Raw genomic sequence first — 17,705 nt, 5'->3', positions numbered from 1 at the left:
TTAAAACAAATCTGATTAAGACCTCCAGCCTGCACAGCTGGCAGGATATTTGGTTTCTGCCTCCCTTCAGGTTCCCATCCCAGAATCAAACTCAAAGCTTGATCTTTTGGAAATCTTTAAAGGGAAGCCTCTCACCTCTCACACGCCAGTAAGCCCCCTTCCCAGTTCACAGCTCCTGGGGTTCCTGTGGTTTTGCTATCTCCCTGCCAGCCTGGGGCTGGGATGCTCTGGTAGGTCTGGAAGCCCCTGCTCTTTATTATCCATTCCCCTCCTGGTCCTGCTAGCTCTGCAGGTACAGAGGAGCTGCAGGAAGGGACAAGCACCATTATTATTGGTTTAATAAATAAGAAGAGAAGTATTCCAGAAACACAGTTGGAGAGCAGATAATCTAAAAAAAAAAAATCCTTCTCCAGCATCCTGCAATTTGTGGAATATAAAATTTGTAGAATATGATACTATAAAGACAAAATAAAAAATAAACAATAATCATATCACCTTGAGGTTGTCCCTGAAATATTTTGGCTTCTTTTCTTGCAGGCATTTTTCAGCATATAAATGTGCTCATTTGCATGTATCTGCAATAATAATAATAATAGTTAACACTAACATAGCACTTCCTGTGTACTCTGTATTCTCTAGGGGTTTTAGGTATATTAATTCATGTAATACCCTATAAGGTAGCAGAGCTGTTATCCCCACTTTATTGTATTTTTTTTTTTTTTGGAGGGGGGTTACCTAGGATTGAACTCAGGGGCACTTGGCCACTGAGCCACATCCCCGGCCCTATTTTGTATTTTATTTAGAGACAGGGTCTCACTGAGTTGCTTAGCATCGCTTTTGCTGAGGCTGGCTTTGAACTCGTGGTCTTCCTGCCTCAGCCTCTTGAGCTGCTGGGATTACAGGTGTGCACTACCACACCCAGCTATTATCCCTACTTTATAGATGAGGAAATTGAGACATGGAATAGTCAGTCACCCAAACTACCACAGCTAGGAAGAGCTGGACCCAGGATAGGAAGCTGAGCAGTGTGGCTGCAGATAGGAAGCTGAGTAGTGTGGCTGCAGAGAGCAGGCTCTAAATTGTCACACTCCCAGTGCCTGGGTGGGTAGAGAGAGAATACACACACGTAGACAGGGAAAGAATGTAGTAATGTAGTGTATGTCATTGTTATGTTGCACTTAATATTTTGTTAGCATATTCCTGTTTCTTTGAATATTCTTTGAAAGTATGATTTACGATACCTCTATAACATTCATTTCTGTTAACTCACCACAAGATATTTAATGTCTCTCTTTGGTGGACCCCTACGTTAGTCTCTACATGCTTCTCTTGAAGGCTTTTTAATTATTTAGGAAAGGCTGTGCTTTTCAAGAACACAAAAGTCCCCTGGAGTTGATCTGCCCTGAAAAGTCATAACAGAAAACGTGGAACAGCTGTCCAAGGCTCAGAAGTCAAGGATGGCTCCTGGGAATCCATACTATGGGAGCAGGGACTCAAAGATATATGTATTGAAATATATAGGTAGCATTATTTAACAGTAAAAATATCAGAAATAACCAAAATGCTCCAAAATATGGGAAAGATTAAAAGATTAAAGTTGGCACCATATAGCCATTAAAAATGATGATTTTGAGTAAAAATAAATGATATGGAAAATGGTCAAAATGTAATTTTTAAAAGAGAGATTCAAGATTAACATTAAAATGTTAATATTGCTTACACAGAATGGCATGATTATGGATTAATTTTATTTTCTTTGTATCTTTTCCCAAATCTCTAAGCATAATTTCTTATAACTTTTACCAGGAAACAAAGCAGCAATATTATATAAAAATTGGAACTATAGACTCTAAGAGATATAAAGTCATAAAACATTATCATGGAGGCTTAGAAAGTTGATAAGGCCCATGCAGCATTGTTGAGAGTAGCTGTAAGAACATCACTGTGCACAGTTGGTGAGAGGAAAACATAGTATGTATAAAACATCATGGAAGATGTTTGGGCTGTATCTATTAAACTGAATATATATACATATATATTCTGCTCTTGGAAATTTATCCCACCAATACGCATGCTAAAAGTAGTTTCATCACCTCAGCTTTTTTTCGTAATTGAAACAACAGAAATGACCACCAGGTGAACGTTAATCATTCTGATCCCCAGGCAATCACGCAGGGCCCATGTACACGTGTTCAAGAGAGTGAGGCAGATCTGTAAGTGCTCATATGAAGAGAGGCCTAAGATATCTTCTTGGCAGATGTCACATTACAAAACCATGTGTACAGTATGATTTTATATGTGATTACATTTCCATACATACAAGGAAGTTTTGCTGGGAACATTATCACTGAGATTCCGGAGAAACAAGATTGTTCTTACTTTTTTCTACTCTACAGTCTTGTTAAATATTTTAAATGAGGTATTTAATGTGAATTTTAAAAAGAACTGTTATATTATCTTGACATGGAAGAGACTCTTAAGGGGTCTTTTGTGCTTATTTTTTATCCATTTGTGCACTGGTAACCAGTCAGGGAGGTGATCTATCCTCCTCTTCCTGACAGTAAAGAGCATTTCAGTTGCAGAGGGACAGAATGAGCTTCAGTTATTGAAACTGGGAAACACAAATACAAAAGCCAGAATATGTTAAAGGTTCCTTTAGTTTGTCACTCCAGATCAGGTAGCACTGCAATGAGACCAATCAGAAGGACACTTGGGAAATAAAAGAACAGAGAGTGACATGCAACAGCAGAATCTCCTCACAGCATTGGAAGCCAGTATAGCATGGCACAGTGCAAGAATCCTGAATTTGGGCCCAGAAGACCTTTGCCAATTTCTAGCTGTACAACTTTGAGCAAGTTAGTTAATATCGCTTAGGCACTTTTCTTGCTAGTAAACAATGTTTGGGAAGAATCAAATTAAATAATAGATGAGAAGAGATTGGTTTTAGGCAATTGGCATTTAATTAATTATACCCACTGTATTCTTTCCCTTATTATTAATATTACCAGTGAACTATATCTGGTATAGCAAGCAAATGTCTGTTCTCCTTAACTGGATGGAATATCCCTCATTTTGTTTTATTCACACATTTGCTAGCTCTTTGTAACTGAAGAAATTAGTCTGCAGGCAGATATAGGCCAATACCAACAGATTGCTGCCAACAAGTCAAACAAATTATTTAAGAGTTGGGTACATCCACTAGCAGCGCATTCCAGGAGTATGCTGCATCTCTGTCTGGGTCTCCATGTGGATAGATACAAGAGGTATCTTTTTCCCTTTTTTATCTTTGAGCAAGTGTTCAGTTTTCTGAAATATGTTGCAAGGGAAATAGTAGCTGATTTCAAAATCTTTAGAGCAGTTATGACTGGTGTCTAAAATCAGTACAGATTTCTCCCCGACCCCTTATTCACAGACTCAAATGTATCTTTCACTTACTATCTAAGGTACTTAAATTCCTATTCCTGAACACTGCTTTTTGGTTTACAATGCAAAGAGATGAATTTTAGGCCCTCTATCTCTTCTGGAGAACTGGAAGCAACCCCACCAGGACCTTCAGAGTGCTGGGGGTTCCCATAGACCACTGGGGCTGAGACATAATTTCATGTCCTGCTCTACATTTCAAGGACAATGTAATTTTCAGATCCTGCTTTCAACCTGACCCTCCTTTTAAAAATGCACCTTGGCTCATGATCACAAAGTACACTCAGCAATCTCTTAGGGCTGCAGCAGAATTCTGTTAGCACTCTGTAAAGCCAGGTGGGGGTGGTACCTCGTCTCAAACTGTCTGTGGTAGTTCTGCTGGAATTTCACATGCACATGCACACACATACATGCATGCACACACACACATGCACACACACACGCATGCACACATGTACACCTAGATGTGCTTACTCCCACCATAAAATATTGGAAAGATCATCAATTTTTTTTTTCAATTTCAAAAGCTTTTTCTGGCCCTTACCTTCTTACTAGCATGTTCCCTAAGCCACAACCCCAGCCCCATAACTTTTTAAGAAAAAAATATTGAAAAACAAACCAATAGCTATTACATGGTTGTGTGCCTCTCTATTCCCCCATTTTTATAAAAATGGCTTGAGATAAAATTTACACACCATAGTTTAACCATTTGGTATGCACAATTGTTTTTGATATACTGCATTATTGTTTAACAGTGGTAAAATGTATGTGACACTAATATTTCTAATCATTTTTGAGTGTATAATTTGGCACTAACTACATTCACAATATTTTGAAACCATTGCCACTATTTCCATAATTTTTTTTAAATTATACCAAATAGGAACTATCCTCTCCCCTCTGGTAACCTCTAATCTGTTTTCTGTCTCTATGAATTTATCTATTCTAGGTACTGCACATAAGTGAATCATATATATTTGCTTATTTCACTCAACATAATGTATTTTTTATTTATAAATGGACATAATATCTTTATTTTATTTATTTTTATGTGGTGCTGAGGATGGAACCCAGGGCCTCACACGTGCTAGGCAAGTGCTCTACCGCTGAGCCCCAGCCCCAGCCCAGCTTAATTATTTGAAGGTTCATCTATGTCATAGAGGGCACCAGAGCTCTCTTTCCTGTTTATGGCTGAATAATATTTCATTTACATACATGCCAGATTTTGTTTATCCAGTTGTCCTTGCTAGATTCTTGGATTGTTACCACCTTTTGCTTCTTGGTTGTTATGCAGTTCAAATCCTTGTTTTCAATTTTTTTTTGAAATATAACTAGAAATGGAATGGCTGGATCATAAGACAGTTCTATATTAAGCATTTTGAAAAGTTTGTATTTGAGAGTAACTCCCCTAATCATCTCATACACATGATTGCATCTTGTTGTCATAGCAGTTTTTTGTTCATTCATTCTTATTCAGACATTCAACAAAAATTTGTAAGGGTCTATTATGGTTTGGGCACCATTATGGACACTGGGGATTCTATAATAAACAGAACTAGTAAAGTCATACCTTCTCATAGATCTTAAGTAATAGTGATACTGGCAGAAATTAAAGAAATAAATATAGGTATAATGTTGGCTAGAATAAATGCCATTGAGGCATAAAAAAATGCCGGGTGAGTTGGGCGCAGTGGCGCATGCCTGTAATCCCAGCAGCTCAGTAGGCTGAGGCAGGAGGATCACAAATTCAAAGACAGACTCAGCAATTTAGTGAGGCCCTCAGCAAATTAGTGAGATACTGTCTCTAAATAAAAAAACAAAAAAGTCTAGGGATGTAGCCCAGTGGTTGAAGGCCTTGGGTTCAATCTGGTACCAAAACAAAACAAAACAAAAAAGACAGCAGGGTGAGGAAATAGAGTATTGGGGGGGTGGGATTCTATTTAGATGGAATTGAAAGGGAAGAGTGCTGAAAAACTGACACTTGAACTGAGAAATGAAAAAAATCAAAGGAGCAAGTCATCAGGCGATCTTCAGGAAACCATTTTGGAGAGTGACAAAAGTGATGCAAAGATCCTGAGGCAGGCCCAGGTGGGTGTGGTGATGAGAGAGCCAGAAGATCAGAGGGCTGCAGGAGTGAGAAGGAGAGGGGAAGGGGAAACTGGGGTTTGTTATATTGTCATGGGAAGCTACTGGAGAGTTTGAGCAAGGGATAGAATGTAGTCAGTTATTCTCCCGATTCATAGGAAAACAAGGTGAGAGAGGACTTAAATGATTTACCAAAGTTGCAGCTGCTAAGTATCAGATCAAGATACAGCTCGGGCAGATGCACACTCTTCCTCCTGTGTGTCTCTCTGGTCCTATCAGCATCTGGCTGGCTGTTGTTGCTATACTATGCTGTAGAAAAGCTCTACACCATGCACTATCCATCCCCAGGACCAATTCTCAGCTCCCCAAACGCAGGTCTCAGCAAGCACCTTGTTTGAAGCCCCACTGCTCTCTCAACTCCCCCCCCAGGCATGATGCACTCTCCCTGCTTTGACGGGAGCAGCAGCCTGTGCTTCCAGATGCTGATGAACGCGGACAGCCTGTACACAGCCGCACACTGCGCCCTGCTCCTCAACCTGAAGCTCTCCCACGGTGACTACTACAGGAAGCGGCCGACCCTGGCGCCTGGCATGATGGTGAGTGTGCGTCTCACTGTGGCTGCTCCAGCCTCCTGGCTACACGGTTGAGCATCGGTGCCTGGAGAGGATCAGCACGGCGTGTTGTGGTCCACACCGCTCAGCCGTGGTCTTGCTGTGAGCTACAGAGATGCCCACAGGGAACTGTAGCCAGGGAGGAACTCTGAATCTTGCTGATGGCCCAGTAATTCCTCTGGTGGCTCTGTCAAATGTGTGTAAAACACATTAAAAAAAAAAAAACAAAAAACACATCAACACGTTGAGATCAGAAGATGTACAGGGAATTTCCTGAAAAATGAAGATGTACTGTCACAAACCTCTTGGTTGTATTCCAGAACATTCCCAGACCTAGCCAGAACTGAGGCTGCTGACGGCTGCTGATGAAGCAGCTCCTGTAGGGTGTTGATTGAGAAGGACACTGATTAGCTGTAGCTGGGCCCCTTAACTGAGCAAGCCTCTTAGTGTTGTCCTCTGGTATCAGTGTGTGAGGCTGAATCCATGGATCTTCCAGAAGGGAATCAACAGCCATTTGTTTGCTTAATACATTATGCATTCCCAAGGGTGAGTGATTACTTCATAAGGATAGTCAGGTGGCTCTTAAGGTACACACGTTCCTTTGGGGAGCACATTCCATCTCTGTATTGTTGGAGCAGGGAGAAGAGGAAGCTGTCAAAGGTGGCTGTGCAGTCTGCGGCTCTCCCCCCAGCACAGTTAGAATATAAAGTGCAGCATCTTATCCTCCTGCAGGGTACCTGTCAAATGACGGCAGAAGCGAAAGGGACTACATGTAGCTGGGGACTTCTCCATCTCAGCCTCTCCCCACTTGCAGCTTCCCACCCCCAAATAAAAAGCCCTGAATCAGTGGCTTGGGAGCCTGTTCATTTGCAGAGGGTCACATGTGGGTTCCTTTTAATGTGCTCACTCTGCAGAAAGAGTTCATGAAACAGGTGCAGACCAGCGGGGTGCTGATGGTCTTCTCCCAAGCCTGGATCGAGGAGCTATACCACCAGGTGCTTGAGAGAAACATGCTTGGAGAAGCTGGCTACTGGGGCAGCCCTGAGGACAACAGCCTCCCCCTCATCACCATGCTGACCGGTGAGTGGCTCTTTCCACTCAGCAGGGTAGGAAGGCTCGTAATCAAAGTCTCTTTGAGGTAGAAGTTGTGCTTCAAGCAGACTTTTGAAACAGCACCTACAAAGCTTCTCCAGCAGTCGGTGACAGTTCCAGAGAAGTGTCATGAATGCAACCTCACAGGTATTTTCTGTCCTTTTTCCATGGGGAGCCGGTAGGGCTGTCTGTGTCCTAGTAGACAGGGACTAACTTAGCACCGTTGCCTATGGTGCAGGCTATAGGCCTCTTCAGTGGATACCTAGTACTCTCTGGGCACAGGGCCCAGAGTTACTCCAGGAAGCTCTCACATGCTAATAGAGGCCCTCTACCATTTACTGCTCCTGGGATTTGACCAGCAATATAAAACCATTGACCTTAAACTTGGTCTTGTTCCCATTTCCTGTCCATGTCAGAGCTCCTCCCTTCCCTTCCCCGCTCTCCCAGAATTCACAGTAATGCTAATACACACCTTCCCTGTCCAGTATCTTTCCCTTTCAGTGTCCAGAGTTTTTAATATCCTGTTCAGCTATTAGAAATTTCATATGACAGTAAGGAGAGCAGTCTTCAGTATCATGTTGGAGCACATTTGGATTTTTTTGTTTGTTGTTGCTTTTGGCAGATCTTGTTGGTCTTTCCTGACTTGGCCAAGATGTCAGTTAAAGATCAGGAAGTATCCAAGCGTTTGCTCTGTTCATCAGAAGTGTTAATCAGTTAGATCTTCAGGTTTGCTCTGTATTTGTTCAGAGATTGCAGGCTGGTGTCTGATCTGAATTCTCATCTCATAGTTCCAGCTGATAGGTCATGAAGGACAAATGTCGCAGCCTTCACTATAGTGTCCTGTATCCTCATTCAGCTAAATAGATCTGTATTGGGCAGGAGCAAGGTTGTGCTGGGCAGCACAGTCCTTCTGGGCAGCACAGTCCAGCTGGGAAGCTGATCTGTTGGCCAAATGGCATGTCATGTTGCCTGCAGCTGGTATTGGGGGCTCTTATAAGTTGACAGATTTGACTATTGGCAGATGGAATCCAACAGGGAGGAATTTGGGACATGGCACTATTGAGGAACCATGCAGGAAGTCAAGATATACAGTGAAATCCGTCCCCGTGGGGCAGAGTTCTGGTCATTGTCTGGCATTTGTAGTTTTGCTTCCAGAACAAGAATGGAGCTGGGGAGGCAAGACTGGTTCTCAAGCATTGCAGATCAAAATCACTGGACAGTTACCAGTTTGTATTTTGTTGATTACAATAGCATTCACATTCATTTGAAAAAATAATAGTCTATATCTATGAGGGACATTTATTTAATGTATCTATAAGCAATACTTGGTTTTTATAAAACCCCTTCAGTAGGCATGGAGAATTCTGTCCAGAGCTTATAAATATCTTGGAATTTGGATCTCCAACATGCCAACTCTAATTCTTCAATTTTCAAATACCACAGTTTCTGCCAAATAAGTCTGTAAAACTATTACCTGAGGCTTAATAAAAGGGGTCATTCAGTAAATGAAGAATGAGCAACAGACCATTCAAACACCATTAATCAGTCACTCCTTTATAATGGAACAGTAAGTTCCATTGCTACATCCAGAGAAAAGTTATTTAGCTTCAGTTTAATGGCAGAAAAATAGTCTTTTCATGGGAATTTAGCAAAACAAGATTTCATGAATCTTAGCAGTAAATTCCATATGTGAAGCAGCATCTTACTACATTTTGGAAGCTTCTGTCTGATTGCTTCATTGTGTACAAGAAGCATCAGCAGCAATATGATCACCAACTTGGCACTGAGTGGACGTTCCTGGTGCCATGTCAAAGCCTTCTATAGCATTGTGAAGTTTAGTGCTTAAATAAACTTTGCATACTCCAATACTCCTTTACCTAGCATATGGGAAATACTGTAACTTAGATTTTTGGCAATTTTTGGCAAATGGCATTAGGCCATTTTATCAAAAGTCAAAATAATTTCAGAGGAACTGGCCTGTTCTCACTTCAGCAGCCATAGAGATTCCTTCCCCTGCCTTTATTTTATTTTATTTTATTTTATTTTTTGATTTTTTAATTTTCCAACATGTTGCCAGGGAACCTTCAGGATTCTTAAATTTTTTTAAGAATCAAAGATACAGTGAAGCAATTCTAAAACACCATGCAAAGAAGTCTCATCTTCTTGGGCTGAGGCTGAAGTTTTAAACTCAGAATAAATATATACCAGCCTCCATCCCTTTTCCATCCCCTGTCCGCATTGCATTCAACTATATTGTCACACCCAGGTACATGGTTCCACTTCTCAATGGCTACTCTCTTTATAGTGAGAAAATTGATGCCCAGAGAACAGAGTGCTTAGCACAGCTACAAGGCTGCCTGATACAAAGCCAAGACTGAATCCCAGCTTTTCAACCCCAGGCTAATTTTCTTCCTGCCAGAATGTTAAGGAGGGGTTTGTTGAGCCAATAGTGTTTGGGAGTTTGTTTTAACAAAAATTTATACAAAGTAGTTCAGGATCCTGTATAGAACCAGAGTATGCTGCCATGGAAAGAGGCTTTATTGGGAGTTAAAAGACATAAATACTAAGTCTGATTCCTTCCTTTACCAGCTTCATGGTCCTGGGCTGTTTTGCAACTTTAAGAATTAAAGTTGAATGGAAGAGATGGAATAGCAGGGAGATGGAATCACAGCGGCTGGAGTGTAGCTCAGACTTGCCCAGCATGCATGAGGCCCTGGGTTTGATTCTCCAGTACTGCCAGAGGAAGAGTAATTATAATATGTGATGATACTCTTTAAAAAATGAAAAATATAATCCTAGCCGTGCTTACTTTCTTTGAGTTATTTGGACAATTAAATGAAAAAAATATTAGGTGAAAACAGTTTGAAAATTGGGAGGTATTATTATCTCTGCACTATTATTGTGCTTGACAATTAGAGTAAACAATCATTTGATCAAAGAGGCTGATTCTCCTATTAATTCTGATGAGGAGGCTCTGAAAGAAAAATCCACATTAGGGTAATGTGTACACACACAAAAAAATGAGGATTAATGTGCTGGTCTTGAATAAGAAGAGTATTCAAAGATCAAAATATTTAAATGAATAAATTTTCTAACAACAGAGATGGCAGAATTTAGCTTTAGTTTTTCACATACAAAAGATACAACAGCATAACAGAAGAATCCTTTGAAAATGAAAGAAACATGGAGTGACTGAATAAAACAAAATTTACAGTATTCTGATGAAAGTTGCTGTGTGCTGAGTACATAATAGATACAGTGGGTACTTGTTGGAGAAAATGGAACATGGCACTGGCCATTTGTCTCTGACTGGAGTGCTTTATTTAGGGAAAACCTTGCTCTCTTTCTTGGACAGATATCGATGGCTTAGAGAGCAGTGCAATCGGTGGCCAGTTGATGGCCTCAGCTTCTCCAGAGTCTCCTTTCACCCAGAGCAGGAGAATTGACGACTCCACGGTGGCAGGTAAGGACTTGGGTCTTGAGTTTATGAACATTGATACAGGCTTATGTTACCAGCAATTAAGTCATCGTGTGGTGATGCAAAGGAACCGAGATTGCACCTTGGAAGCAAAAGTAACTGATGGAAGTTACTTAGCATCATCCAGCTGATGATGTAACATTTATTATTTATAAGCACAAAGTGAAACACAATGCAACCCAACCCAGTGAATTATATTTCCTATCAGAGAATTGCATGCAACTCAGTATTGCAAATTGGATGGCCAGAGAACCTCAGGCTTTTTTTTTTTTTTTTTTTTTTTTTTTTGCCAGGTTGTTGTTGTCTCTGGAAAATGACCCATACCCCTTCCTGTTCTAGGTGTGGCATTTGCTCGCTATATTCTGGTTGGCTGCTGGAAGAACTTGATTGATACGCTATCAACCCCCCTGACTGGCCGCATGGCAGGGAGCTCCAAAGGGCTGGCCTTCATTCTGGGAGCTGAAGGCATCAAAGAGCAGAACCAAAAGGAACGTGACGCCATCTGCATGAGCCTGGATGGGCTGCGGAAGGCTGCCCGGCTGAGCTGTGCCCTAGGTACTGCGGGAGTGGTGTCCCTAACCAGGGGCCTGTGGGGGGCCCTGCAGAACTCACCAGGGAAGAAGCATGTAGAAGGGGTTCTGCCAGTGAGTGGCTGGAGGACATCGTCAGTTAAGGGTAGTCGTTTGTTTCTTCTAAAGGGGTTGCTGCTAACTGCGCCTCAGCCCTTGCCCAGATGGCCGCTGCCTCCTGTGTCCAGGAAGAAAAAGAGGAAAAAGAAGTCCAAGAACCCAGCGATGCCATAGCAGAAGGTAACAGCTGAAGGGCCAGAATCTGCCTGGTGCCTTGGGCATGCCCCTCTGCACATGCCCATACACCTCAGCAAACACATACACTGCAGATCTATACCACAGTCACAAGTCCCACAGGTCACAGGCTTGGGACGTTTGAGGTGAGGGGTGTACACAGTCCTACAGAAGGTCCCTGTAGAGATGAGAGACACACTAGTCACTGGTAACCAGAAAGGTGCAGTTGGCCACTAACAGAAGCCCATGGGGTCCACCTGGCTGAGCTGTTTACATCTCATGCCACTAGCTCTGGTGACTCATGGAGGTGCCCATTGGAAGGCCTCTCAGGGTATAGTGGGCAAGGCAGATCCATTAATTTTCTGAAGGGCAAAATCGAACAGACAGAAGCAGTCCACAAGAGGGGACTCGGGAGATCTCACTCCTGTCAGAGGAAAACCTGAGTTGTGTGGACTCAGAAAAGGGTTGAGTTTTATCTCATTAAAATCAGTTTGTTAATGATGCTCTGGCTGCCTAAGCCTAAGGGGAGGGAATGACCTTCCCAGTAGCAGTGGAAGACGGACAGCAAGGCAGACAGCAAGCAGGAGAAAGGCAAACTGGGTCCAGACTGCACCAACACCGTCACCACGTACGTGAAAGCAGTGGTCACAGGAGCACTTGCACACTCTTAGCTGAGAAAAGCAATGTAGGTGAGTGTGCCTCAATCTCGAATAAGATTTAGAGATCTACTTGAAAGCAGAGACGTTCTCACGGATCCCCAGTGTCCACTAAAACAAAGGTCTCACAATTTTACTTACAGATTGTTCAATCCTGAGCCGCACAAAAATCCTTGCATTGACAGTTCTTTAAAAGGTCACAAAACCAAAGTCCAAAATATTCTAATTATAAATAAGTAATAAATTAAATTTGTATTATATTTATGAGACAAGTGACATTTTGCTAAAAATCACTTTGTTCTTTACAACAGAAATATGGTTCAGAGTCCTTTAAAGTCAACTAGCTATTTTCCTCGGTTTTGGATCATCACTGTTAACCCACCAATCTAGGGACTTGAAACCTTTATTCAAGGAAGACACTGTGTTATTTGGTCATGCCTGCATCCTTTCTCATTAATCATTTATAATTATTATTATTATTTTTTTTTGGTGGAGAGGGCACCAGGGATTAAACCCGGGGGCACTCAACCACTGAGCCACATCCACATCCCCAACCCTATTTTGTATATTTTTATTTACAGACAGGGTCTCACTGAGGTGCTTAGCAACTCCCTTTTGCTGAGGCTGGCTTTGAACTTGAGATCCTCCTGTCTCAGCTTCCTGAGCCACTGGGATTACAGGCATGCGCCACTGTGCCCGACTAATCATTTATAATTATAATAATTTGCTCTTATATATAATGTAAATTCAGGGAGTGAAATGATATGCTAATTTTCAGTTATAAGGAAGTCACCCTGGTGATCAGAATGTGCACACATAGTTGATTATGAGATGACCACTGCAAAGAAAGTATAACATTAAACACTCTCAGAACTTCCAGACTACCTGAGTACAGGGGAGGGTAAAAGCTCTGAGCACAGATGGCTTTAGCTGGCGTTGGCATATGAAGCCCATCCACACTGCTATGCCTGAATCAGAGTTATGGGGCCGGGAGGATATACACCTACCAGCTCAAGATCTGTCTGACTTCAGAGCCAGAGCTGGGGTCACCAGTTTGAATGGGGCCTGTCTGAGGGGTTGTTGGCATGAACCGTGGGGATAGGCCAGAGAAGCATTAGAAGCCAGTGACGTCTCGTTTCCCTTTCGCCCTTGCATGACGACACATTCTTTCATTCCCAACTTTTCTCTCTCCCTTTCTGTCTCCCTCGTTCAGACTGTTATTTTAATAATGTCTTTCTGACACAGTGAAACTAAAAGTGGAGCAGAAACTGGAGCAGATGGGGAAGGTGCAGGGGGTGTGGCTGCACACAGCCCACGTCTTGTGCATGGATGCCATCCTCAGCGTAGGCCTGGAAATGGGAAGCCACAACCCGGACTGCTGGCCACACGTGTTCAGGTGCATGACGGGATCCTCACCCCTGCCCATGGCACCAGCCCTGCCTCGGGAGGCCCCGGGGGCGGGGGGGGGGGGGGGAGCATAGACTCAAGGGGCTTCCGGCTCTTACATGGATTAGGATCATTCACAGAGTTTGAGTACACTCCAGATGAGAGATAAAAAGAGAAGGGAGATACAAAGGCCCCACTGAATGTGTGTTTTGGAGAACAGAGGGACAGAACTGGATTTAGGGAATTGTGATTTATCTATTGACATTGCCAGGAGAGGCAGGTATGTTATACCAAGGAGGAAAAGTCAATTTCTTAAGTAAAGGATGGAGGAAGATCACGTAAGTTAAGTGAAGAGTGTGCAAAGGTAAAAATGGTCTTGTCTGTAATACATCATGTTTACCTATGTCCTCTTTACTGAAAGAAGGATTTTGAATTGCAATGCATGTTTATATAAAGTACCTAATTAAAGACGCCTACTTTAATTCAACTAGACAAAGGAAAACTAGAATAGTACTTCTGTGCCAAAGACAGTTCAAAAACTTGCCTTTGAACTTTGTAGTGTCAAAGTGAAAATGAGCCCCCATCAATTACATAGTGCAGAGTCCTGTAAGGTGAAAAGCACAGAGTCCAGGTCCTCCCATGACTAACACAAAAAGCACCTCTCCCCACACTGTGGCTTCATGGAAGACCCAGTTCAATGGCAGGAGTACCATTCACCAAACAGGCAAGGGACAGGTGTCTGGCTGTGCCTTGTTTTCCCTGGAGCAGAGGCCTTGAGACCTCACCAAGTGGGAAGTGAGGCAGGAACATCAAGGCAACAGCCCAGAGCACCAGCCAGATTTGGGTTCAGTTTGACATCACCAAAGCAAACACAGCCACAGGTGTTTGTTGAATTTCAAAGGGGAAAGCACATGGAATAATCAAGGGTTGAAAAAAAACAGCCAACTTGAGAGGAAGGTATGAAAAGACTAGGATAAATCAGCCTGAGGCAAGTCAGGCTTCAGTATACAGGGTGGTGATGACTGACAGGGAAAAAGTTCAGACGGCACCGAGCAATATGTATAGAATCAAAAAAAAATCTGATTGCTAACAATCCCATGGATTAACCAGGGTGCCCTTCCCAGTAACTGGATTGTTCTGAGATGAGAGATCTCTTTCTTACAAAGCATCTGAGTCCCAAGTTCAACTGGAAACAGAAACTGGCAGGTGCACATATTGTTAGTCTGCTCTCTGTTTGGCATGTTCAGGGACTGTCCCAGGTCCCCATACCTCACACCCACAATGAGGTATGTGGAGCTTATCAGGACCAGACAGGACTTGACTGGGTGGAACCCCATTGTGGTAGGAGGGCCTGTCCATCATGTGCTAGTTGTAGGATCCCATAGGAAGGAAACACTTCCCAACTCCTAATCAGAACACTGTATAGAGGGGGAAAGGGTCCCTTGGAGAAACTAGCTCAAATGGCCAGAGTCTAGATACACCAGTGAGCTGGGAAGGATAAAGTGGGTGAGGTGGGCTGCTTTGCCCTTCTTTCTCCCAGACAGGGTGATGACTGAGAGAATCTGAGGAACCCTTCACCCATTTGAAGCCTGTATGATCCAACTAAAAAAAAAAATGTATATGTGTGGGCATGGATAGATATTTATAGGTATATAGTAAGGAAATGGGAGAGAAGGAAGAAAGGGCAGACTATGAGTGGGGAGGAAGTGGGGTGGACTGCAGAGCTGGTTAAATTTCCTTTGTGTTTCACTGTGGGGTGGATGTGTGATGGCTGGTTGGGCTGCAGCACCTAAGAGCTGCTTGTCTTTGGCTCTCTCCAGGGTGTGTGAGTACGTGGGCACATTGGAGCATACCCACTTCAGTGACGGCACCTCACAGCCCCCTCTGACCATCAGCCAGCCCCAGAAGGCATCGGGGGGCTCTGGACTCCTTGGGGACCTTGAGAGTGAGGGTCCCTCCCAGGAGCAGAGCCTGGAGCAGGGGCCTTCCCTGAGCACGGCCCCTGTGGTCCAGCCCCTCTCCATCCAAGAGCTGGTCCGGGAAGGCAGCCGGGGCCGGGCCTCTGATTTCCGTGGTGGCAGCCTCATGAGTGGGAGCAGTGCAGCCAAGGTGGTCCTCAGCCTCTCCACCCAGGCTGACAGGTATGTGCCCTCATCCCACATTTCCCCCAGAAGGAAGCCTGCATCTATCTGATTGGTCTCATCATTGGCCCAGGAACAACTTGACTTGTTAGCCAGTCATTAAACCCCTTTCAATATTTTACAAGCAGTTCTGTCTCACCATACCCCATCCTCAGAAGAACCCGATTTCTAAAGACTGTGTTCAGCGTAGAGGCAGGCTACCTGCAGTTCAGCTGGCATCTCGGGCAGCTTCACCTCTTGGGCCCTGGTTTCCTCATTAATAAAGTAGGGTGAATTTTAAGAGTAACTTTCTCACAGGGTAATTGTAAGGTTAAGTTCATCAGTACACCTAACAGCACCTAGAACAGAACTGGGCAAATAGTAAAAATCCATTGTTTTTGTGATTCTTATTATTCACAAAATCCCACACCCAGAAACACACATGTTATTGGTTGGTGCACAAACAACTATGTTAAGGGAAAATCAACAATGGCCCCAACTGGTTGGTGACACTTCCTGATGCTGAAAGTGCTTTTGATCACACATGGTACACCTCACCTAACTCCTGGGCATGTGGTCATCATGCCCCAGGCTTCCTAGAACTGGTACCATGAAGTTTATTTAGAGAGGACACACACAAAGGGGCTTGGAAAGTGGACAGAGCATTCCCTGGTCTGGGGCTTAGACAGCCCTGACTTCCTGTCCTAGCTTTGACACTGACCAGCTGCCTGATCACGCCTATAGAAATAGTTGCACTGAGACTTAGTTTCTCTACTGATTCATATAATATTCATATGTACAACCAGTATATTCACTTCAACTCAACAAGTTGGCCATGAAAGTGTTTTGGAGTCTGGGAAGTAATAAGCAGATGTCAGGTAGTGTTATAACGTACCCTGTTTTCTTACTAGGACGGGGGACAAGAAATGGTTAATGGCACCCAGAAACCAATGGCATCAAAATTGGAATTACAAAACAGCCATCAAAATTTGTTAGTTTCAGTAATTTGTAAATATTTAATCTACCAGTTTCCATATTAAACCTTTTTTTACTCCTTGAAAAAAGGCTCAGGACTCCATTTCTACTAATGATACTCCCCTCAAGCAGCACATGGCATCCCACAGTGCCACCTGCCCTCTGGTATCCCCACGGCAGTGGGAGGGGGGAACCCAAGAGCAATAGCAGGCTGGCTTGCTCCCTCCTCTCTGTGGCTGCATGAAACTAAGGTTTGATCTTTACACTCCTCATGCTAGGGACCCAGGGATCCTTCCCCAATTTTTGTGCTCCCCATCTCCCTCCGAAGTCATTCTACTAGAAATGTCTATCTCCAACTGAATGGAAAACAAGAATAACTGGCTAGGAAGTTCATGACCAGGGAGCATTACTCAAACCAAGCGCCTTACTTAAGCCAGGCGCCCCCCTGAGCTCTACCGTTGAGTTCCACCCAGCCCTGGGGAACACTCTTTCTTCCAAAAGATACTTGAGCTCCCTTAAGGTGTATAGTCTCAATCATCAGTTATAGGCAAACAGAAGCCTCTTGGTTAATTCACTGAGTTTTAAGCAATGAAATTGAAGCTAATACAGAGGATTCCACCCTCAATTACTTAATTACCTTTTTTTAATGCGCTTTGTACCGTTTGGATCCTCATTCCATGGTTAGCACAAATTTGTGCGTAGTAGTAACAGATAAAATAATACCATACGTTTGTCTACAGTGTTTTCCAGCGTTTTCATTAATCACTTCAAGAAAATTACCATAATCATCCTGTCATAATGACCTTGATGAATTGTTTGCAAATAACAGATGTCCTCTGTTTGCACCCAGGCTCTTTGAAGATGCTACAGATAAGCTGAACCTAATGGCTTTGGGAGGTTTCCTTTACCAGCTGAAGAAAGCATCCCAGTCCCAGCTTTTCCATTCTGTTACTGATACAGTCGATTACTCTCTGGCAATGCCAGGTAATTCTTTCCCAGAAGGAACTGTGCCGGGAAGTGAGCAGGAAACATCCCAGGTCTCTGATGCCAGCAGCACGCCTAAGATTCAAATCCACATT

At 43.2% G+C, this 17,705-nt stretch overlaps 1 protein-coding gene across 1 annotated transcript in view; it reads left to right on the top strand.

Annotated features, from left to right (window-relative positions):
* Positions 1-17,705, top strand: part of Arfgef3 (ARFGEF family member 3) — a 160,186-nt gene that overhangs the window by 94,090 nt on the left and 48,391 nt on the right. Inside the window, exons 13-20 of the mRNA XM_076859689.2 lie at positions 5,935-6,101; positions 7,031-7,196; positions 10,564-10,671; positions 11,026-11,241; positions 11,385-11,495; positions 13,391-13,541; positions 15,352-15,672; positions 17,477-17,610. Coding sequence (XP_076715804.2) covers positions 5,935-6,101; positions 7,031-7,196; positions 10,564-10,671; positions 11,026-11,241; positions 11,385-11,495; positions 13,391-13,541; positions 15,352-15,672; positions 17,477-17,610 — 1,374 coding nt within the window. The remainder of the gene's footprint in view (positions 1-5,934; positions 6,102-7,030; positions 7,197-10,563; positions 10,672-11,025; positions 11,242-11,384; positions 11,496-13,390; positions 13,542-15,351; positions 15,673-17,476; positions 17,611-17,705) is intronic.

This window comes from Callospermophilus lateralis, chromosome 6 (genome assembly GCF_048772815.1).
Source record: "Callospermophilus lateralis isolate mCalLat2 chromosome 6, mCalLat2.hap1, whole genome shotgun sequence".
Taxonomy (NCBI): Eukaryota; Metazoa; Chordata; class Mammalia; order Rodentia; family Sciuridae; genus Callospermophilus; species Callospermophilus lateralis.
This window is presented reverse-complemented; position numbering and strand designations above follow the sequence as displayed.